General features: G+C 43.8%; 1 protein-coding gene across 4 annotated transcripts in view; it reads left to right on the top strand.

Annotated features, from left to right (window-relative positions):
- The first annotated feature begins 2,212 nt into the window (after positions 1 to 2,212).
- LOC115134488 (harmonin) overlaps positions 2,213 to 23,143 on the top strand; it is a 42,919-nt gene continuing 21,988 nt past the window's right edge. For all 4 annotated transcript variants that reach the window (XM_065022680.1, XM_065022681.1, XM_065022679.1 and 1 more), the window contains exons 1-18: positions 2,213 to 2,319; positions 5,416 to 5,483; positions 6,990 to 7,133; positions 7,378 to 7,516; positions 8,095 to 8,203; positions 8,311 to 8,335; positions 8,607 to 8,664; positions 8,926 to 9,114; positions 11,364 to 11,423; positions 11,554 to 11,610; positions 14,539 to 14,681; positions 15,979 to 16,044; positions 16,382 to 16,515; positions 17,877 to 17,926; positions 18,188 to 18,352; positions 20,097 to 20,213; positions 20,437 to 21,180; positions 21,914 to 21,967. In XM_065022680.1, coding sequence (XP_064878752.1) covers positions 2,284 to 2,319; positions 5,416 to 5,483; positions 6,990 to 7,133; positions 7,378 to 7,516; positions 8,095 to 8,203; positions 8,311 to 8,335; positions 8,607 to 8,664; positions 8,926 to 9,114; positions 11,364 to 11,423; positions 11,554 to 11,610; positions 14,539 to 14,681; positions 15,979 to 16,044; positions 16,382 to 16,515; positions 17,877 to 17,926; positions 18,188 to 18,352; positions 20,097 to 20,213; positions 20,437 to 21,180; positions 21,914 to 21,967 — 2,358 coding nt within the window. In that variant the 5' untranslated portion in view covers positions 2,213 to 2,283. The remainder of the gene's footprint in view (positions 2,320 to 5,415; positions 5,484 to 6,989; positions 7,134 to 7,377; positions 7,517 to 8,094; positions 8,204 to 8,310; positions 8,336 to 8,606; positions 8,665 to 8,925; positions 9,115 to 11,363; positions 11,424 to 11,553; positions 11,611 to 14,538; positions 14,682 to 15,978; positions 16,045 to 16,381; positions 16,516 to 17,876; positions 17,927 to 18,187; positions 18,353 to 20,096; positions 20,214 to 20,436; positions 21,181 to 21,913; positions 21,968 to 23,143) is intronic.

The following is a 23,143-nucleotide window of genomic DNA, read 5'->3' as shown; positions in this document are numbered from 1 at the left end:
CCTCCAGTTTCAACTGTTCTGCCTGGGGCAATGGAATCCTGACCTGTTCACCGGACATGATACCTGTCCCAGACCTATTGTTTGACCATGCTGGTCATTTATGAACATTTGAACATCTTGGCCATGTTCTGTTATAATCTCCACCCGGCACAGCCAGAAGAGGACTGGCCACCCCTCATAGCCTGGTTCCTCTCTAGGTTTCTTCCTAGGTTTTGGCCTTTCTAGGGAGTTTTTCCTAGCCAACATGCTTCAACACCTGCATTGCTTGCTGTTTGGGGTTTTAGGCTGGGTTTCTGTTCAGCACTTTGAGATATCAGCTGATGTACGTAGGGCTATATAAATACATTTGATTTGGATTTGGGTGAGTGGGACATACAGACTAACAAGAAACATGGAAAAATAGACACAACTGAGTGTTTATATTTATATGTAACAAAAATATAAACTTAAAGTGTAAAGTGTTGGTCCCATGTTTCATGAGCTGAAATAAAAGATCCCAGAAATGTTCAGCACAAAAAACGTATTTCTCTTAAATGTGCACACATTTGTTTACATCCCTGTTAGTGAGCATTTATCTTTTGCCAAGATAATCCATCCACCTGATAGGTGTGGCATATCAAGAAGCTGATTAAACAGCATGATCATTACACAGGTGAGCCTTGTGTTGGGGACAATAAAAGGCCACTCTAAAATGTTAATTTTTTTCACGCAACACAATGCCACAGATGTCTCAAGTTTTGAGGGAGAGTGCAATTTGCATGCTGACTGCAGGAATGTCCACCAGAGCTGTTGCCAGTAAATGTAATGTTAATTTCTCTACCATAAGCCGACTCCAATGTCGTTTTATAGAATTTGGCAGTACGTCCAACCGGACTCACAACCGCAGACCAAGTGTAACCATGCCAGCCCAGGACCTCCACATCCGGCTTCTTCACATGCAGGACCGTTTGAGACCTGCCACCCGGGCAGCTGTTAAATCTGAGTATTTATGTCTGTAATAAAGCCCTTTTGGGGGGATAAACTCATTCTGAATGGCTGGGCCTGGCTCCTCTGTGGGTGGGCCTCTGCCCTCTCAGACCAACCCATGGTTGCGCCCATGCCCATCCTTATATGAACTGTAAATCAGTAAACTTTTTGAAATTGTTGCATTTTGAGTTTATATTTTTGCTCAGTATATTTAGCTTTGCACCGTTGTTTTCCCACCAACTAAATTATGAAGCTTCCTGAATCGTAAATACTGTATCCTGAAAACCGGAAACATCCGCCTTTCCCCAGCCCAGCAGTGCCTCAGCAACTGAATACCAGGAGCTATTCTCTGAATGGGGCCACTGCTGGGATCTACCACCATAGAGATAGATAGAGGACTCATCTATGACATAGTGTCTGTGACAACATGGGCAGTGCCATTAAGGCTACAACCCATAGAGCCCTGCAGTGTGGGTGTCATAATACCCATAAAATCTAGAGGTCAAACAGGGAAATGGTTCCAATCTTTTTTTTCCACCATTCATTTTTTTCCAAAGGGGATTTTAGAAACACTTCAAATAAGGGCCGTGTTCCATGTAGACTTACCCTGACCTGACATTTTGATAACCATTTAAATCTCTCTCGGACAAGGTGACGTAACAATATATTTGGCTCTATTTACTCTGTCACAAAAATGCTAATCAGCATCAACGTAGACATCATGCAAAACTACAAATCCCTGCAAGCTCCTGCATGTAATCTCTTTGCTAACAGGTATTGTCTCAATTCAGAACTTTAAAGAAATGGAGCTTATTTACTTATTTACTCTTTACTCTTTAACTAACATTAGATAGTTAATCCAGAGATTCTTACCTTTGCCTTGATTTGGCAGTCTCATCCAAATCATCATGGCATTTCAAGTTCTTTATGATTGCCATATTAGCAGCTAATTAGCATTTAATTTATTTTTATTTCTGGGGGGGGGTACAGACAAATATATTGATAAAAGTCACCTTGTCCTAGAGAGATTTACACGGTTATCAAAACGTCATGCCAGGGTATTATGACTCTTACTGTGGTACTCTATAGGAATCCCCACCCGGTCTAATACTTTGACTACTTTTAAATGGCGGAAGAATGGTGGAAGCACTCATTGGCGCTGCCCATGTTAAAACGGCTTTGGGCCACTAGAGGCCTCTATCATTCTTTATGTCTACCCCCCAGCGTTCACTGTCGGTAGCGCCACTGTTGAGAGGGTACTGTCGCTAACAGGAAGATAGGACATCGGTCGGTGTCAGCGTTATTCTTTTGTCGAAAATGGAACGAAAAGTAGCTCGAGAATTTAGGCACAAGGTAAGAACTTCATTTGTGTTTCATTTTGTTTTGGCTGTTATCAAAGTCCTATGATGTACTCTGAACCCTGTTGGGGTAATGCTTTTGCACAGGTGCCTTTAGATGCGTTTATAATGTCTTCATAGGTGTAGAACATGTTCATGTAGGACTAACATGTTTTGGCTGGGATTTTAATTGAATTGTTTCATCCTTTATTTCACAATTGTGAAATTAGACGGTTGGGTTATACAACTGTTATACAACAAGTGAATCCTCTGTAGTGTAGGATTAAAAAGTTGCCCCTCTTGTGAGGATATTTAATTTAATATATTGCTTTTTAATACCACATGTGTGTATAGTCTATACAATAACAATGTCGATTATAGTGAGAGTGTGTACAGGTAAAATAGGTTATTATCATGAGTACCTATGGCCTGTGTGTCAGCTTTCCTGATTGGTTATCCTGGTCATTTGTCAGGTGAACTGTGTGTAATTGCAAAACGTTCACCTGCTGTTTCCAACATATTTCCGTATGTTGGTCATTCTAGACCCAACACAAAGATACCGATGATGCATTTTGTATTTAGCCATACAATTGTTCACGGATACTCACGGTGACAGTATTCGGATAATTATGTTCAAAAAAGAGAAGCTGTGTAAAGGCAACGTGATACGTTTGGGTTTTTTCCGTCCTCTGTAATGTGGACCCAGAGCCATCTGTCCTCTATGCTGTAGGCTCTCACTAGGTCGCTCCCCATTAGTTAATTTAGACCGTGTCAGGGATGTCCAGCCGAGCGGAAAAGGATGGGACGATTTACAGCAGCAATTAGAGACAGAGAGGGGACTGGCAGGCAGGAAGGCATGAGCAACAACAGCAACACTTTTAGATAAGGCTCTAAAAAGGGCTTTATAAATACATTTGATTGATTGACCACAGAACAGCATGCGTTTTTGGTCATGTTTGTGACAATGAATATGTGGTGACAATATGTCTTTGACAGGTGAATATAGGCTACTGTTAGATTGAAGTGGGCCCTTAACTTCTCTTACAGTTTATTTGTTGTATGTGTTGTATTCACCTCGGTGCCTTTGTTGCACGTTTTGAGAATAAGGGAGTTTAAGGGTTTAGAGAACACAATAGGTCTTCATATGCTGTATAACATAAGCTGAGGTATCTGGCTGGCTCTTTATGACATTAGCTTCAACCGTTCCGGCTGCTAAAGTCTGCGCGTAGTCACCGTTGCTTACCCTGTCTCTTTATGTTGAGTCCGAGAGCTTTACCAAACCATAAATACACTGTCATACACCCAGGAACCTGCATGGTTGAGCTAGTGTGTAGTAATGTGTGCCTAGGTGTCTGCGTGTGCGTGTTGTGTGTATCTCTAAGCCTTTTCTTTGTACACTCTTGGAAGTAAAAGCAGCCTCAAATAAACTTTTGGGGTGAAAAAGATTGCCAGCTGTGAGGGTTAAATGTCATTCCTGTGCATAAGTTTGTACACAATATATATATTTTTAAATGCATATTACATATTGTAATATTAACATTGCTGATTACATAGTAGGAAAGTGGTAGCTCTTCCAACGTTAGGATTTGCATAGGCTCTTGAGGAACTCAGTTTTCAACCTTAACAATACGGGGGCCAGAAATAACTATCTGAAAGACACAACCCCAATCGTCTTATCTGACCCGCTGGTCCAAAAATAACTATATTGCAAGCCAGGGCCCTACTAAGCCACGCCCCCCGGTCATCTTATCTGACCGCCTGGGTCATTTCTTAATAACCCAGCATCGATAACCCAGCATCAACAACCAAACGTGTTTATTTTTAATTTTTAAGAAAACCACCTGACTAAGTGACCCAATGCCTGCAACCCAGCAGTTGGGCCATCCAAACAACCAAGCATTTTTAAGAGTGTAGGCTAGGTTGAAGATACTGTAGGTAACTAGCAAACTAAGACAACACTTAATAATTATCATCATAAACAAACGTCATTACCATCAAAAATAAACATGATTATTAAAACAAACAGGACCACTTTGGAAACAAGGGTTTTAATTAATCATTTTAAGTGATATCCTCTGGGTCCACATTGTACATTTGGTTGTTTATGTCTTTTACCCCAAAATACATTCAATTCAATTCAATACAGTCATATAATATAATGGGCTTGACAGCCAATGTTGTATTATTCAACATTGATATTAAAATAGTACTCATATAGGAATGGGTAATGTTTTACAAGTTGCTGGCCATCCCATAAAGCCATTGCCAAAAACCACATATTTTCATATTCTTCCAAGTTTGGCAGCGCAACAAATCCAACATCAAAATAAATTCAGAGTGCTCCGCACACTCTAGCGAGAGAGTTCCTCCAGGAAACATTAAAGGTTCCCCCATAACCCATCAACTAACCAAAGGTGCAAATATGAACCTATTGGCTGCAATGGTTCCTTGAGTCACCCCTAATTGTAAGAAATGATGGTGGAGGACTGCTTGTCACAGGGATGTACTGTAAGGTGACACTGCTCACCTCACTATTCCAAACCGCCCTTCAACCTCCACCCCTCCTTATCGCTCCCTTACTCCCCCTCCCTAGTCCGGTGGCATAAGTGTGTGTACCAGCCCACAGTCCTAGTAAGGGGAAGGGATCTAGAAAACAGGAAAGCTACCTGGCCTTCTACCTCCAGCAACACACAATAGAGATGCTATTGATGCTAACGCTTTACAGGCACAGGCACACAAAACGCAGCACTGACAAACATATACACAGGTTGGTGCCCACACGCGCACACACACTGAGGCACTCACACACAGCCGGATCGACAACCTTCCTTAATGAAGGAGATGGGGTATATTAATGACTGGCCTAAGCGCTTCCTCAAAACTTTTCTGCAGCAGTTCAGTCGCTACAAGGTAAGATGCACACACTGCTGTGCGCACACACGCACACACACACACACAAACCTAGGGCTAAAGGGAATGCCCCTTGTTATTCTGAAAGGCCCACAGTAGAGAGGGATGTGTCAGTGTAGAGCCCGCAGCCTTCCCTGGCAGCTGCTATCTTGTCTGTGATGATGATGATGAGAGTGAGACTAAAGATGCATTTGCTGTTTAGGTGGAGCTGCTCATTGACAATGAGGCTGAAAAGGATTACCTGTACGATGTCCTGCGGATGTATCACCAGTGAGTACCAGTGGTGTAAATTACTTAAGAAAAAATACTTTAAAGTACTACTTAAGTAGTTTTTTTGGGATGTCTGTACTTTGCTTTGCTATTTATATTTGTCACAACTTTTACTTCACTATATTCCTAAAAACAATTATGTACTTTTTACTCCATACATTTTCCCTGTCACCCAAAAGTACTTACATTTTACATTTTAAATGCTTAACAGGATCTAATTCACACACTTATCAAAAGAACATCCATGGTCATCCCTAATGCCTCTGATCTGGCAGACTCACTCAACACAAATGCTTAGTTTGTAAATGTTGGAGTGTGCCCATGGCTATTCATACTTTTAAAAAACTAAAAAAATTGTGCAGTCTGGTTTGCTTAACATAAAATAATTTGAAATGATTCATACTTTTACTTGTGATACTTAAGTATTTTTGAGCAATTCTATTTACTTTTGATACTTATGTATATTTTAAAACCAAAACACTTTTAGACTTTTACTCAAGTAGTATTTCACTGGTTGACTTCCACTTTTACTCAGTCATTTTCTATTAAGGTATCTTTATTTTTACTCAAGTATGACAATTGGGTACTTTTTCCACCGCTGGTGAGTACCACCATCTCTGTTTGACTTTCACTTCAGTTTAGTGATAAATTATTGACCTATTCTTTTTTTTTCAGGATGACCAATTTTCTGACAATTTAACCTCCCTCAACTGATTTGCTGATCCTTTATTTGGGGAAGTGGATTGTTAGTGAGTCTGCCAGTACTTGAACAAAATGAAGATGGCCTTTTTTTCTGTCACTTCTACTTCAACAAAAAAATGGAAAATGGTCAAGCAAACGCCTTGATTTCTCTCCAATTGCAGATTTACGTATAGGAGGATTAAGTCTCCTGTGTGTGTGTGTGTGTGTGTGTGTGTGCGTGCGTGCGTGCGTGCGTGCGTGCGTGCTTGCGTGCGTGCGTGCATGCTTGGATGTGCGTATACAGGTGTATGGTGGGAGATAGGATTTCATTCAGGACTATGACGATAATGTGGACTGAATGGGGGTGAAGGGGAATTAGCGGTGCTGGTTTCCATGCGCTCTTTGTATGGAGCCAGAGACCTGAGACCCCATTGGTTAGACCCATGATCAGTTTTCCGCTGTGCTCCGCCAAGCCTGGCCAGCTATTCACTAAAGCCCTTTACTCGTTCATACACGAGTAAGGAGTGAAATGGCAAACGTTAATAATTCATAGTCATAGGTCATACGTTCCCATTGGAATTGGTAGGTTGATTGCACATTCTTTGAATCCTTGATGGCCCATAAGGCCATGGCGTTTATCATACCGCTCTGAACTAGTCATTCTGTGCGCTGCTTTGAGTCCCTTTGTCCTCATAATCACGTATGTCAACGATAGGAATGATAAAGAAAGGCATTCAAAACATCTCGCTCTCCCCTGAATGACTGTGCAGTGTGTGCGTGCGTGCGTGTTGAAGCTGTCCTTTGACCCTCGGCCCTCTCCCTCAGGTCCATGGAGCTGCCCGTGTTGGTGGGGGACCTGAAGCTGGTCATCAACGAGCCCAGCCGCCTGCCGCTGTTTGATGCCATCCGGCCCCTCATTCCCCTCAAACACCAGGTGGAGTACGACCTGCTCACCCCCAAGAGGTCACGGTGAGTGGAGGGGTCGCTGCCACCCACCAGGCTGGAGCCAATAGACTTTCAATAAGATGCACTTGTCTTATACCATGTAGTTACTCTCTTAGTACTTATAGGCAACGAGAATGTACACCAATTTGATAACACAGAACTGATAACCCCTTCCTCCACCTTTTACTGTCATCCTCCATCTAACCCTTTCTCCCTCTCCCCTCCTGTCTTCCTTTTCCTCCTCCCTCTCTCCATCCGGGTGGTGCAGTAAGCTGAAGGAGGTGCGTCTGGATCGTACTCATTCTGAGGGTCTGGGGCTGAGCGTGAGAGGGGGCCTGGAGTTCGGCTGTGGACTCTTCATCTCACAGATCGTCAAGGATGGACAGGCTGGAAACAGTGGCCTGCAGGTGTGTGGGTGTGTGTGTGTTTGTTTGCGTGCGTGTTTGTGTGTGCAGCACTTGTGCATGCATCGAATAAAGTCAACCCAAGGAACAAACCGTTTTGGTAAAAACACCCAGGAACTTTTTAAGTATCTTCCTGTCCTTCATCTCTTCCTGAAGCAATTTGCTCCTGAGTCACGACTCAGAATGATTGGATCTGCTTTTCCATCAGTCTGCTGTAGTTATTCCCCTCAACCGGCGTGACAAGATGTCACACACTTCCATTAGCTCAATAACCGGTGACACAAATTGACACACAGCTACAGCCGAGGTGACACAGCCATCCTGTCTGGCATCTAGGAGAAAAAAAACACTTCTGAGACTCATCCTTACCCAGTGAGCACAAGACGTTGACTTATTTTCAACCCAAAATACGTATTTTCAATGTCATGTAGTACCAGTATGGAGGGTGGATGGGATGTGGTCAAATATTTAAAGAGAGGCAAACATACACTGTGAAACATAACACTCAGAAAAGTAGCCACACACTGTCACACTACATAAAAAGTGCTGGTCGTAACATCTGACCTCTGTGTGACCTCCAGATGGGAGATGAGATTGTCCGCATCAATGGATACGCCATCTCTTCCTGTATCCACGAGGAAGTCATCAACCTCATCAAGACCAAGAAAATCGTGTCGCTCAAAGTCCGGCGTAAGTTAAACTAAATCCACCCAACCAATATACGCACTCACCCTCATGTCAAATACAAAAGTGAATATTCATAACTTACTTCAATTTTGATCCTTTTATTTGTGCAGAGGTTGGGATGATACCAGTGAAGAGGTAGGGCTGTTTCTCTCTTTGTTGGTATTGTATTTGACACCTTTCTGCTTTAGAAAAGACTGTGATCAAAATAAAACAAGAAATCCTGTCCTGGGCAAGGGGTATCCGGTGAGCACTGAGATGGTAGCTAGATTATTGATTGATGTATTTCCTGTGCCAGGTGTTGCTCACAAAATCTTACTCAAGGGATCTTCCTGATCAAATAAAGCTGAAATAAATACATGAATGAATATAGAATCGGATTTATTCCACGCTTTCTGTTCTTCTCTAGTACAACAGAGGAGCCTCTGAAGTGGCAGTTCGTGGACCAATTTGTGTCTGATTCTGGGGTGAGAATGAGATAAATTTTTCTTTGAGATGAAATATTCTCTCATATTCTTTGAAGTGGAGCACCATTTGGCCCTTCTTCATTCTCATTTGAGTAATTTAATAAACACTTATCCAGAGTGACCTACCAATAAGGAGGCAGAAAAAGCAACACACTGTAATGCAACCACGGAATTGTACAATCTCTATTTTCACTCTCTGCCCCCCCCTCCCCCTCTCTTTCTTTCACTCTCTCTCTCTCTCTCTCTCTCTCTCTCTCTCAGGATAAGAAGAGCAGTGTGGCAGGCCTGGCATCCATGGGAGGGAAGGAGATCAAGGAGAAGAAGGTGTTCCTGAGCCTGGTGGGCACCAAGGGCATGGGCGTCAGCATCTCCAGTGGCCCCACACAGAAGCCTGGCATCTACATCAGTAACGTCAAATCTGGATCCCTCGCTGCTGAAGTAGGACTGCAGGTAAGAGTTTGGCCCTGTCTAGCGTACTGTAAACCACTTTGTAATGAACATGTAGAAATGTATCACGATGACAACCAGTCAACTTGTTGGGACCATACTTGCGAACATAAACCTTTTTTTAAATGGATTAAATGAATGTTTTTCCTCATCAATCTACACACAATAACCCATAATGACAAATCAAAAACAGATTTTTCGAAAGCAAATATATTAAACATAAAAAACATAAATACCTTATTTACACAAGTATTCAGACCCTATACTCAGTGCATCTGTCTATGTAAGCTCCCACGGTTGACAGAATGTGCCATGTGCAACTACATCAACAATTTTCATTGGCCGATGCACATTTTGAGACAGAGAAAAAGTTTCAACTGAAAAGTATGGACCCATAGTGTTTTGTCAAGATCAATGAGAAATCTTCACTCGATTGGAAACCTTTTTCTGAACCATGTCTCAATATTGTGTGAGTGTTTGTGTCAAGATTCCATCTACAGTGCCTTCAGAAAGTATTCATACCCCTTGACTTATTTCACATTTGTTGTGTTACAGCCTGAATTCAAAATAGATTAAATTGAATTTCTTACCCATTTTATTAATTTATTTATTTAACCTTTATTTAACCAGGTTAGCCAGTTGAGAACAAGTTCTCATTTACAACTGCGACCTGGCCAAGATAAAGCAGTGCGACAAAAACAAAAACACAGAGTTACACACGGGATAGACAGTCAATAACACAATAGAAAAATCTAAGGCAATAAATAGGCCATAGTGGCGAAATAATTACAATTTAGCAATTAAACACTGGAGTGATAGATGTGCAGATGATGATGTGCAAGTAGAGATACTGTGGTGCAAAAAATAAAATAATAATAACAGTATTGGGATGAGGTAGTTGGGTGGGCTATTTACAGATGGGCTGTGTACAGGTGCAGTGATTGGTAAGCTGCTGTCTAAAAACATGTTTTCACTTTGTCATTATGGGGTATTGTGTGTAGATGGGTGAGAAAACATATATTTAATGAACTTTTTAGGGATAAACGTGCCGTCAACGGGGCAGTTGTAAATCGTGCAGCACCCTGTGTCATGATCGCAGATTTTAGAGAAACAACTAATTTCTGTACATAAAAGTGTCTTATATCGGTTGAAAGCTTCAATTCTTGTTAATATAACCAGACTGTCCAATTTACAGTAGCTATTACTGAGAAAAAAATGCCTTGCTATTGTTTGAGGAGAGCTCCTAACAGCAAAACACTTTTTTTTCACCGCGGTAGGTTTGATAAATTCACCTCTGAAGGTGAAATGTGTACTTACATTCTGAAATCTTGTTCTGATTTATCATCCAAAGGGTCCCAGAGATAACATGAAGTGTCGTTTTGTTAGATAAAATCCTTTTTCATATCCCAAAAATGTCCATATAGCATGCACGATCGATTTTGTATTTCCACTCGTTCAATTAGCAAAGAAAGGAATCTGTGAAAATCTAACCCTAAATGTTGTTTCAACCAGTCAAATTACATTCAAATGTATTCCTCAGAGATCCTAGAACGTAACCAGACTTCACTATATCATTAGGAGTGTAGTATATCCTATAAGACACCAAATTTGGTCACTAATACTGGAAAAGCTAAATCAAAGTCCAAGTATACAGATTTGATGATATTTTTTGCAGAAAATTTGTATGTAAATGCATGTAAATGTAAATATATCCTTCACGATTTGCCCAAGTGTACCTGGGTGACTTCACACTAAATATCATGTAGCTTGCTCATACTTCAAGTTATCAGTCTGAAACTTTGCACATACACTGCTGGCCTCTTGTGGACACCATCGGAATTACAACCAGAGTGATGGCTAGATTTGGGACCTTTCTGTTGCATTTCAAAGAAGGTGGTAGAAAATAAGTAGTTTATTTCTTTGTATTTTCTTCTACCGGATCTATTGTGTTATATTCTCCTACATTCAATGCACATTTCCACAAATTGCAAAGTGTTTCCTTTCAAATGATACCAAGAATATGCATATCCCCGCTTTAGGACCTGAGCTACAGGCAGTTAGATTTGGGCATGTCATTTTAGGCGAAAATTGAAAAAAGGAGGCTATCCCTAAGAGGTTTTAATGAAGGCACTGTATTTGGGTCTATGCCAGTATGCCACAATGTCCCAATGTGGAACCAAATAAAGTACTGAAATGTGTGTGTGTTTTAACATGGTTAGAATTGTGGATTGTATTGTGTTTTGTGTTGGTAGATTGGTGACCAGATCGTGGAGGTGAACGGGGTGGAATTCACCAATCTGGACCACAAAGAGGTAGGACACATGAAATGCAGACAAAGGTTTTATACATCCAGAAAACTGTTTTGCTTGGTAAATAATGAATTTGCTTTGGAAAGTTTTGTTTTTATTGCTCAGTTAAGTTTTGTCTTTATTGCGTCTGCAGGCTGTAAGAGTTCTGAAGAGTAGCAGGAGTCTAACCATCACAGTTCTCACCGGCGCAGTAAGTACACCGCCAGGGCCTCCCCCACCCCCAAAACATTTTAGTGGCCCCCCGCTTGACATCGGAGAGAAAAAATGTAAGTACACTTCCTGCAATTCTGCATGTTTTGCCATGGTGCTTAGAGAAAATGTTGCAGTTTTGAAGCAAATTTGCTGCAATTATACACATTTTGCCATGGAGCGGAGAGAAGATTTAGCAATTTTAGAACTAATTGCATGCAACTCGACTCATTTTGCCATAGGGCAGAGATACAGTTTTGCACGTGTCCTGCGTGCTCAGTCTGTAATCCGACCGTGATTACTACAAGTTTTTATAGCTGGCTAGACTGATTTACCAATCTAAAAATGTTTTACTGACATAGGCTAAATGAGTGACTTTCAGGGACTGACATAACAAAAGAAAACCTGCTGATGCCCAAACACATTTCGAAACTGCACCTTGTGTGTTCTACTACTCTAACTCTCAACACTAAATTGAGACTCCAACTAAATTTTCGGGGGTTCAGGGGACCCCTAGCGGCCGCGGGACCCTAAGAGGTTGCTTATGTCACTTATGCCTAGGGCCGGCTCTATGAATAGTGCTTCCTTAACATTTCCCCAATTTATCTGCAGCCGAGTCTTACTTGATTTATTACTTTTACATGCTGACTAGACTCTGCCATCGCGAGCATGTTGATTTTGTCCATTCATCCCAGACGCGATCAGAACACGCAGGTTGAAATATCAAAACGAACTATGAACCAACTATATTCATTTGGGGAGAGGTTGAAACACATGAAACATTCATGACCATTACCTAGCTTGCTGTTGCTAGCTAATTTGTCCTGGGATATAAACATTGGGTTGTTATTTTACCTGAAATGCACAAGGTCCTTTTTTTTCTGGATCTTTGTAGAATTTTGACTCATTTTGAGTCACAAAATCATGTGTTCTCTAGTCCGACAATTATTCCATAGATAAAAGGGGAAACCTAGTTTGTTTCCAGTGATCTCTCCTCCTTCGGTCTTGTTCTTCTTCTTCTGTGGACTTTATATGGAGGTTGGCAACCAACTTTAAGGTGCATTACCTCCACCAACTGGACTGGAGATGGGAGGGGCGGGACTTGCAGCGCGTCAAGCATACAAAATAGAACCAAGTTCTACTTTAGCACCTGGCTACGCAGATGCTCGTTGGCACCCTCGAGCAGTTTGGATTAAATGATTGAATAACATGTATGTGTACATTATTTTGCAACGTGAGCGGTGTGTTCAGCATGTTAGTTCCTACTGGAGTCTCTCATACCCCTAGAAGTTTTGACAATTTTGGAAAATGTGAATAACTTTGATAAAAATCTATCTTTTATCCAAGTTTACCCTAGAGCCAAGTAAGCTTTATACCTGCACCACAGTTTACACAGGTAATGCAGTAGACGACAACATCTGCATCAGTGGAGGCTGCTGCGGGGAGGACGGCTCATAATAATGTCTGGAACGGAGCAAATGGAATGGCATCAGACACGTGGAAACCGCGTGTTTGATGTATTTGATACCGTTCCACTCATTCCGCTCCAGCCATTACCACGAGCCCCTCCTCCCCAATTAAGGTGCCACCAACCTCCTGTGATCTGCATTATATTCACCTACAGAGTAGGATAATGTGTATGTCTATCTTTCGAACATGTTACATTTACAAAGTCTGCTTCTGGAGGAAAACATTACTCATTTCGGAAAGTCATTTACCAAGGTGGTTGTCATCAGGCCTCAGTTACAGGGCTGTGTTCTTGCCACACGACGTCTCCTCTCATTTACTGCTAGCAGAGGAGGTACCGTTCAATTGAGAATTGTTCCTGTGTAAATGTTCTGTTGCTTTGTGTGCAAACAAGTGCAGAGTGCCTCTTATTGATTCGTCCATATACTTGAGCGAGTTAACACCGGTGACATACAGTTAACTGCCAAAATAAAGGAAATGCTTGAGTTAAAAAGGGATACAAAGTCTTGAAAGCAGGTGCTTCCACACAGGTCTGGTGGCTGAGTTAATTACACTCGTGGGAATGGGCCTATGTGGTTAGGGCTAAATTGAAATGTTTCTTACAGAAGAGATATGAAAGGTATACGCATAACCATGCTAGTAATTGAAAGGGAACAGTTTGGAGATTATGGGAACATAAGGATTTGTTCTTAAATAATCATTTGTGCTTAACTGACTTGCCTAGTTAAATAAAGGTAAAAAAATAAATACAAATAAAAAATGATTAGACCAAAGAACAAATGCTTATTTACAATGACGGCCTAGGAACAGTGGGTTAACTGCCTTGTTCAGGGGCAGAACGACAGATTTTGACCTTGTCAGGTCCGGGATTTAATCTAGCAACCTTTCAGTTACTGGCCCAACGCTCTAACCACTAGGCTACCTGACGCCTCAAATAAGAGGGAGAGGTTGTATAGAACGCAGTCACGAGTGCATTCAGGTGCGTGTGCTGCAGCACATTTTTCTTTCTCTCAATCGACAAACATCGTCTCATTCCGTTCAGAACAACCCAGGGTGTGATGTCATGTCATCTTGTAACTAACTGTACATCAAACATAGTGATCCTAAACGTTGACACTGTTTATGGCATCAGTTTTATGATATGGCTTGTATGACATCAACGCTGTATTTGTTATAATCCTCAAACGTATCACCTTTCAAAATACATCGAGTCCTCTTAATTCACAGACAAAAGGTGCCCAATCAGCGGGAGGCATGGGGGGGAGGGGCAACTTGTTGTCGCACGAGTTCCTCCAGTTCAGAACAGGCTGTCAGCCGTATCAAATGTTTGGGTGTCCAACCCCAGAGGCATACATTATATATACAACGTTTGGTAATCGATAGGAGGTTTTTAATTCTAAGGCACACCAAATGTTTAAAAATTGAGATATTTGAATCCTCTGACCCCCTCTCCCCCCCACAGGGCAGTGAGTTGTTTATGACAGACGAGGAGCGTCTGGCGGTGGAGGCTCGCAGGGAGCTGGACAGACGAGAGTTGATGCACCAGAAAAGGGTTGCCCTGGAGACTAACAAGATGGTCAAGGAGCAGCAGGAGAAAGAGAGGCAGTGAGTGGATATCAGTGGACTGATTGATTGGTTGATTGGTTTTGAGATTTAAAACCCAATTTAAACCACATCATTGGATGTATGGCATTTAAAATCATCAAGGGCAACTCAAAGAAGTGGTCAAACATATTTCCAATGTGGCTGGGGCTTTATCAGAATAGATAAGGCCCTTTGGAGGGAAAACGATTGTACTGAACTATTGTACGGAATAGGCAGCCCAAATAATGATGGGAAGGTTTGACAGAAAAAGCACCAAAACCAACAATTGATGACTTTAAATGATTATTTTATTCAGAGAGCTGAAGCTTTGGCAATTGGGAATTCATAAACTGATCATTATGTATTTTTGCTAAAAGTTATTGTTGTCTGTGCATATGCTTTATGAACAGATGCCTCTCTTGACACACCCAGAGAGAGAGAGGGAGAGCACAGACAATACGTGAGGACTGAAACATACTGTATGTTGGTTTTCACTTGATAACCCACGTTCAGTTTGCCAAAATAGTCAGGTGCTGACAGCCATAGAGCACAGAGACTGTATCTCTTGGCTCTGTACACTAGAAAATAACAGGCGTTTCACTAGCAGTGATAGCAATCAGAGACAAGCAAAACAAAATATTTGTTTTTTCCCCTGATTGACAAATGAGATATACCACTGAGTATGCCAGTGTATATCCTAATATTCAGAACAGCCTCAATTCGTCTGGGCATGGACACTACAAGGTGTCTGAAAGCTTTCCATGGGGATGCTGGCCGATGTTGACCCCGATGCTTCCCACAGTTGTGTCAAGTTGGCTGGATGTCGTTTGGGTGGTGGACCGTTCTTGAAAACCAGGGAAACTGTTGAGCGTGAAAAACCCCAGCAGCGTTGCAAACCCCGTTCAAAGGCACTTCAATATTTTGTCTTGCCCTGTTACCATCTGAACGGCGCGCACACACACAATCCATGTCTCAATTGTCTGAAGGCTTAAACATCATTCTTTAACCTGTCTCCACCCCTTCATTTACACAGATTGAAGGGATCATTGCTCTAACCTGGATTCACCTGGTCAGTTTGTCATAGAAAGAGCAGGTGTTCTTAACGTTTTGTACACTCAGTGTACAAACCTGTCATCAACATAGCTAACATAGTGAATCTATCATACTGACGCTATCTCCAGAAGAATAGGCTGTAGTATATACAGTGTCTCAGTCCTATACAATTTCAGAATATGTTGTTATTTCCCATAAAATTGGATTTTAGTCATCCATACCGCACATATAAATACATATAAATGTTTCTTTGTGTTGCGAACAGGAGAAAGATGGAGATTTCTCAGAAGACTGCCGAGGAAGAGGAACGCTATCGGAAGGAGATGGAGAAGTGGGTTTTCACCCCGCTTTGCAAATTCATTGCTCTTTCTGTAATATATGTATTGTGTATGTTACGTACGTAATGTTACGCCTATGGCAAATTATTTCCGCAGTCAAACAGGCAGATCAGTCAGGGACTGGGAGTATTGCATGAAGGGAACCCAGGATCTATCAAAACTTCACAGACCGTGTAGTTGAGCTCAGAGAGCTTCAGTTCTCTTGTGTGTTCACAACTATATCAGAGAATGTTTAGTTGGGATGACCCAGTGACCTCCTGACCTGTGTGTGTCTATGTGCGCGCGCTTGTGTGGATGCATGCGTTTGTGTGTGCGCCTGTGTGTGCGTAGGATCGAGGCTGCGGAGAGGAAGCACCACAGGGAGTGGGAGGAGGACTGGGCGCCTAGAGAGCAACCCAAAACCAAGAGTCCCTCCCCGGCCCCGCCTGAAATCAACACCGCACCCCCCAAGTCCAAGAACTCTGGTAAGAACAGTAGGTCAGGTGGTCCCTCTGATAGTGTCTAATGAATCTGTAGAGCAGGGGTACTCAACTCTGACCCCAGAAGGTCCGGAGCCTGCTGGTTTTCTTTTCTACCTGATAATTAATTGCACACACCTGGTGTCACAGGTCTAAATAAAATCATATTTTATTAGTCACGTGCGCTGAATACAACAGGTGTAGGAGACCTTACAGTGAAATGCTTACTTAAAAAAAATACAAAGAAGAATAAGAAATAAAAGTAACAAGTAATTAAAGAGCAGCAGCAAAATAACAATAGCGAGACCATATACAGGGGGATACCAGTAAAGAGCCACTGTGCGGGGGGCACCGGTTAGTTGAGGTAATATGTACATGTAGGTAGAGTTATTAAAGTGACTATGCATAGATGATAACAACAGAGAGTAGGGGGGGTAATGCAAATAGTCTCGTTAGCCATTTGATTATATGTTCAGGAGTCTTATGGTTTGGGGGTAGAAGCTGTTTAGAAACCTCTTGGACTTAGACTTGGCGCTTCCTGACTCGAGGGGAACAATGACAAAATGCAGTGGAACTGTCTTCGAGGTCCAGAGTTGCGTTTGAGGGCTACAGATGAATGAATAGATCCAAGGAAGGCCGTGTAGATCAGCAGAAACTGTAAGGGCCTAGACTTACAGTTGTGTTTCACCTCTTCTGAAGAGGTTTCCTCCTCTTCTGTCTGTCTCCTCTCTTCCTCCACTGTGTGCCGTGCTTCTCTGACTTCCTCCACTGCCAGACATTGGAGCAAGCTCTTTTCAGGCTGACGACGACGACGAAGAGCAGCAGGAGGAGGAGGAGGAAGAGGGGAGTGAAGTGAGTGACGGGTCTCACAGTGTACCCACAGATCGCAGTGTCAGAGACGCACTACAATACCACGCACTACATGCTCGATTTCCTTTGACAATCAAAACCCACTGACAGGCTCCCACACCTTAGTAGGGATAGCCTGGATGCTAGGCTGTTTCTGCTTTAGCTAGCTGTTCATGTATTTCAGAAACTGCCTAGCATTCCTCTTAACACGGTGCCATCTTTCTCAATACGACCCTTTGAGCTGTCTTTCTCCATTCATTTCTGTCGCGTGCAGGTGGATTCAGTTGCCGAACTGTCGCATGCTTTTTCTCCATAGTTGCTGAAAGTTCTGCTCTGAGTCCTCCTTAGCCTGAGTGTCAGTCTGTTCCTGCTCTCTACGTGGAATTGTCATGCAATGCAGGTTTGGCTTGACAATGACAGTGGAGTAGGTGAAAGCACAAACAAATCTGTGACCAGGCTAATTCCTGCCTCGGCATCCGAGTGACTCTGTTTGGCATTGTTTTTTTTTCTCTCTATAGCTTTCGGATGGTTTTATCGCTACGAAGGGAAGCTGCCCACGCTCCGCAAGGTATTCTGTACGGTCGCGGTTTGGTGTGCTGTGAGATGTGTTCTGTCAAATCTAACGGACATATTTAACTTTGAGCAAACATAACATCACTCGTTTACTGGTTCTGTCACCACAGTGCCGTGGCGGTTCTATAATATATTATTGTCGAACCTTATTGTGCAGTTTCTAGTCTTGGTCCTTGTACGGTTTGGACGGTTTGGGGTGGAATGGGTTCTGGTTTCTCCCTGGTTTCCGTAACGATGAATATTAATGATATCTCAGAAAGGAGAGAAGAAGAGGAAGAAGAAGAAGGTGTCCAACACAGACACCCTGCAGGAACAGAGGAAAAACAAGAAGGAGATGGAGTTTGAGCTCAAGCTGGCTGCAGAGAAAGAGGAGATGTATGAACGAGAGAAGCAGCTGAAGATCAGTAGACTGGTGCAGGAGGTAGGAATTGTGATCGGTAGACTGGCGCAGGAGGTAGGAGTAATGATCTGTAGACTGGTGCAGGAGGTAGGAGTAATGATCAGTAGACTGGCGCGGGAGGTAGGAGTAATGATCAGTAGACTGGTGCGGGAGGTAGGAGTAACGATCAGTAGACTGACGCAGGAGGTAGGAGTAATGATCAGTAGACTGACGCGGGAGGTAGGAGTAATGATCAGTAGACTAGCGCGGGAGGTAGGAGTAGCGATCAGTAGACTGACGCAGGAGGTAGGAGTAATGATCAGTAGACTGGTGCAGGAGGTAGGAGTAATGATCAGTAGACTGACGCAGGAGGTAGGAGTAATGATCAGTAGACTGACGCAGGAGGTAGGAGTAATGATCAGTAGACTAGCGCGGGAGGTAGGAGTAATGATCAGTAGACTGGCGCGGGAGGTAGGAGTAATGATCAGTAGACTGACGCGGGAGGTAGGAGTAATGATCAGTAGACTGGCGCGGGAGGTAGGAGTAATGATCAGTAGACTGGCGCGGGAGGTAGGAGTAATGATCAGTAGACTGGCGCGGGAGGTAGGAGTAATGATCAGTAGACTGACGCGGGAGGTAGGAGTAATGATCAGTAGACTGACGCAGGAGGTAGGAGTAATGATCAGTAGACTGACGCAGGAGGTAGGAGTAATGATCAGTAGACTGGCGCGGGAGGTAGGAGTAATGATCAGTAGACTGACGCAGGAGGTAGGAGTAATGATCAGTAGACTGGTGCGGGAGGTAGGAGTAACGATCAGTAGACTCACGCAGGAGGTAGGAGTAATGATCAGTAGACTGGCGCGGGAGGTAGGAATTGTGATCGGTAGACTGACGCGGGAGGTAGGAGTAATGATCAGTAGACTGGCGCGGGAGGTAGGAGTAACGATCAGTAGACTGACGCAGGAGGTAGGAGTAATGATCAGTAGACTGACGCAGGAGGTAGGAGTAATGATCAGTAGACTGGCGCGGGAGGTAGGAGTAATGATCAGTAGACTGACGCGGGAGGTAGGAGTAATGATCAGTAGACTGGTGCGGGAGGTAGGAGTAACGATCAGTAGACTGACGCAGGAGGTAGGAGTAATGATCAGTAGACTGGCGCGGGATGTAGGAGTAATGATCAGTAGACTGATGCGGGAGGTAGGAGTAAGGATCAGTAGACTGACGCAGGAGGTAGGAGTAAGGATCAGTAGACTGACGCAGGAGGTAGGAGTAATGATCAGTAGACTGGCGCAGGAGGTAGGAGTAAGGATCAGTAGACTGACGCAGGAGGTAGGAGTAATGATCAGTAGACTGACGCGGGAGGTAGGAGTAAGGATCAGTAGACTGACGCGGGAGGTAGGAGTAAGGATCAGTAGACTGGCGCAGGAGGTCGGAGTAAGGATCTGTAGACAAGCGCAGGAGGTTGGAGTAAGGATCCGTAGACTGGCGCAGGAGGTAGGAGTTCTGTGGAACGTGATTCTGTATGAGTGAGGAAATAACATAACATGAGAATAGAGTGACTTTCATCTTCTGAGTTGACTTCCCATCAGCACCTTGCCAATAGGGTGGGTCTTCTTTATTCATTTATACTTTGGTGTATGACTAAGCCCTAACCCAGCCTTGAGTTATACAGTATGTTGTTCTATACAAGAGTCAGGGACCCAGCCTTGAGTTATACAGTATGTTTTTTAATACGGGAGTCAGGGACCCAGGCTTGAGTATTGCGTTGCGCTGTGCCGTGCCCCAGGTGTCAGAGACAGAGCGGGAGGATCTGGAGGAGTCAGAGAAGGTGCAGCACTGGGTGGAACGTCTCTGTCAGACACGCCTGGAACAGATTTCCTGTGTGGAGAACGAGTCCCCAGAGGTACATCTAGAACCCCTTCTCTTATCTGTGTATCAGCTAGGAACACCGGTGGTCCTATCACATCTGATACCTTTATGTGTAGTAACTTTTCTTCAATCATTTCATGTTTTTTCCCTTCTGTTGCTAATTAATATATTTTTCGTAGGCCACAATGCTCTGTGACTGTGTGTACCATGATAGCTCTGTGGTTGTGAGTGTCTGAGAGGCTGGGCTTGTCCTTCAGATGTCCCCTCCTCGGTCTCCTGCCTCTGGGCCCATGGTGAGGCGTTTCCCCGGGGGTCTCCAGCTGGCCACCACTGACCTTGATGATTTGAACTTGGATGAGGTGGACCAGAGCCTGAGGGGGCCCCTGAAGAGACTGGCCCCCACCCAGCCTTCTTCCTCCCAGCCCCCGCCCCCCCTACCTCTCCCTCCACCCTCTCCCAGACTCAACCCCACCATCCCCAACTTCTCTCCTGCCTCACCACGACCATCGCCCCAACGCCTCCCCCTTCTCCCCCTCCACCCGCAAGCCCCCTCCCTCTGCTTCTACCGCGGCCTCCAGAGGACGCCAGCCCCCTCCTCCTCCTCCTCCTCCTCCTCCGCCACCCCACCTCCACCTCCACCCCCACCTCCACCTCCTTTTTCTAAGTACCCTCCTACCTCCATCTCCTCTCACTACCCTCCTACCCCAATCTCCCACTTTCCTCCCTCCTCCTCACACTATCCCCCTACCTTCCAGTCCTACAGGCCCCCGTCCTCTCCCCGTCCCTCCCCTCAGCCTCCCCCTCCTCCTTCCCCACCCTCTCCGCCTCCACCCTCCCAGCACCCTGAGGAGCAGCCGGGGGGAGGGTCCCATGGAGGGTACCACCACCACCCCACCAGTCCCCCAGAGACAAGGAGCGAGTGGGAAGGGGGCGGGTACATGCCGAGGGGCGGTTACTACTCGTCCAACGCCAGTGAAATGTCCTACCCCTCCAGCCCTAAGGTAGCCTCCCTGGTGTGACTATGGCTTGGTTTGAAAACAACCCCTAGCCTGTTTCCCTTGCCCTTCCCCCAAAAACGTTTTAAGCAGAGCTGATAGGAGCGGACAGGTGTTAGCAACTACTGTGATGGCACCCACTAAACCACCCAATTGGTTGAGGGAAGAGATGCTGTTACATTCCTGCTAACATCTTGTTCCTTCAGATCTCAGAACATCAAGGGGGCAGGGGAATGTTTAAGGACGGTACTCTGCATGATCTGTGCCGGGAAGATGCATGGTTATTTCATTCATGAAAGGGAGAGGAAACACATCACTGAGTCGCGCTGACTGAATGTTGTGAAGAACAATGTCAACTTCCTCTCCGATGAAGTGCAACCATGGATGCAGTTGTTGGTTTTTATTCGGTCTGTTTGCGGTGGCTCTGATTTTGTATTGTGTTATCGTATTTGACAGCAGTGGGTGTAGAGTTGCATGGTGTGACATGGTGGGTAAGATCGTGTGTAGACGAGAGAAGTTGTGAGTCACGACTTAATAGCTCCTCTTCAAGTGCATGATATCTCCTTTCCCACATGTGTGTTCCATTTGAAACCACCACTGTGTGTATGTGTGTGTGTGTGTGTGTGTGTGTGTGTGTGTGTGTGTGTGTGTGTGTGTGTGTGACATTACAATTCCAGTAGTGTTCTATAATGGTCATTCAGGGATAAGTACATGATACTACTGTGTTTTCCTGGTTCAGGTGATGAGAAACACTTCCCATATCAGTGGCATCTCCAATGTAAGCAATTCCCTGGTAAGTCTGCTCCCTCCCGTCATTCGATCTTTGAGAGAGTGGTCAGTGGAGCCTGCCTAGATCGCTCCTGTAGTGGAGGAAGTTCTTCTGTGATGTCAGCAAATGTTTAGACAAGCTGGAGAGCTGTTGACTTTAGAGTTCTTCATAGTTCTGGAACATTCCCAGGGCTCTGATCTTACGGGGTTAAACATATATCATATATACCACATATACAAAAGTTTGGAGTCACTTAGAAAAAAAAGTCCATTCAAATAACAAGATTAAGATGGGCAAAAGAACACAGACACAGGACAGAGGAACTCTGCCTAGAAGGCCAGCATCCCAGAGTCGCCTCTTCACTGTTGACGTTGAGACTGGTGTTTTGTGGGTACTATTTAATGAAGCTGCCAGTTGAGGAATTGTGAGGTGCCTGTTTCTCAAACTAGACACTCTAATGTACTTGTCCTCTTGCTCAGTTGTTCCCCCTGGGGCCTCCCACTCCTCTTTCTATTCTGGTTATAACCAGTTTACACTGTTCTGTGAAGGGAGTAGTACACAGCGTTTTACCAGATCTTCAGTTTCTTGGCAATTTCTCACATGGAATAGCCTTCATTTCTCAGAACAAGAATAGGCTGATGAGTTTCAGAAGAATGTGCCTGGCCATTTTGCGCCTGTAATCGAACCCACAAATGCTGATGTACCAGATACTCAACTACTCTAAAGAAGGCCAGTTTTATTGCTTCTTTAATCAGCACAACAGTTTTCAGCTGTACTAACATAATTGCAAAAGGGCTTTCTAAAGATCAATTAGCCCTTAAACTGATAAATTTGGATTAGCTAACAAACGTGCAATTGGAACATAGGAGTGATGGTTGCTGGCAATGGGCCTCTGTACACCTATGTAGATATTCCATAAAAAATCTGCAGTTTCCAGCTACAATAGTCATTTACAGCATTTACAATGTCTACACTGTATTTCCGATCAATTTTATTTTATTTTAATGGACAAAAAAATGTGCTTTTCTTTCAAAAACAAGGACATTTCTAAGTGACCCCAAACTTTTGAACGGTAGTGTATATAGGGTAAAATCACAGGGTTAAAGCTCTGATGTCACTGGTTTTATAATGAGCGGTTTGCTCTGGGTTTTAGCAGTAGAATCCCTATGTTTTCTTATCAATAATGTCCATGGCGCTCTG

Source organism: Oncorhynchus nerka, linkage group LG9a (assembly GCF_034236695.1).
Source record: "Oncorhynchus nerka isolate Pitt River linkage group LG9a, Oner_Uvic_2.0, whole genome shotgun sequence".
NCBI classification, from domain to species: domain Eukaryota; kingdom Metazoa; phylum Chordata; class Actinopteri; order Salmoniformes; family Salmonidae; genus Oncorhynchus; species Oncorhynchus nerka.
The sequence above is the reverse complement of the archived record's forward strand: the minus strand, read 5'-3'. Positions and strand labels throughout refer to the sequence as shown.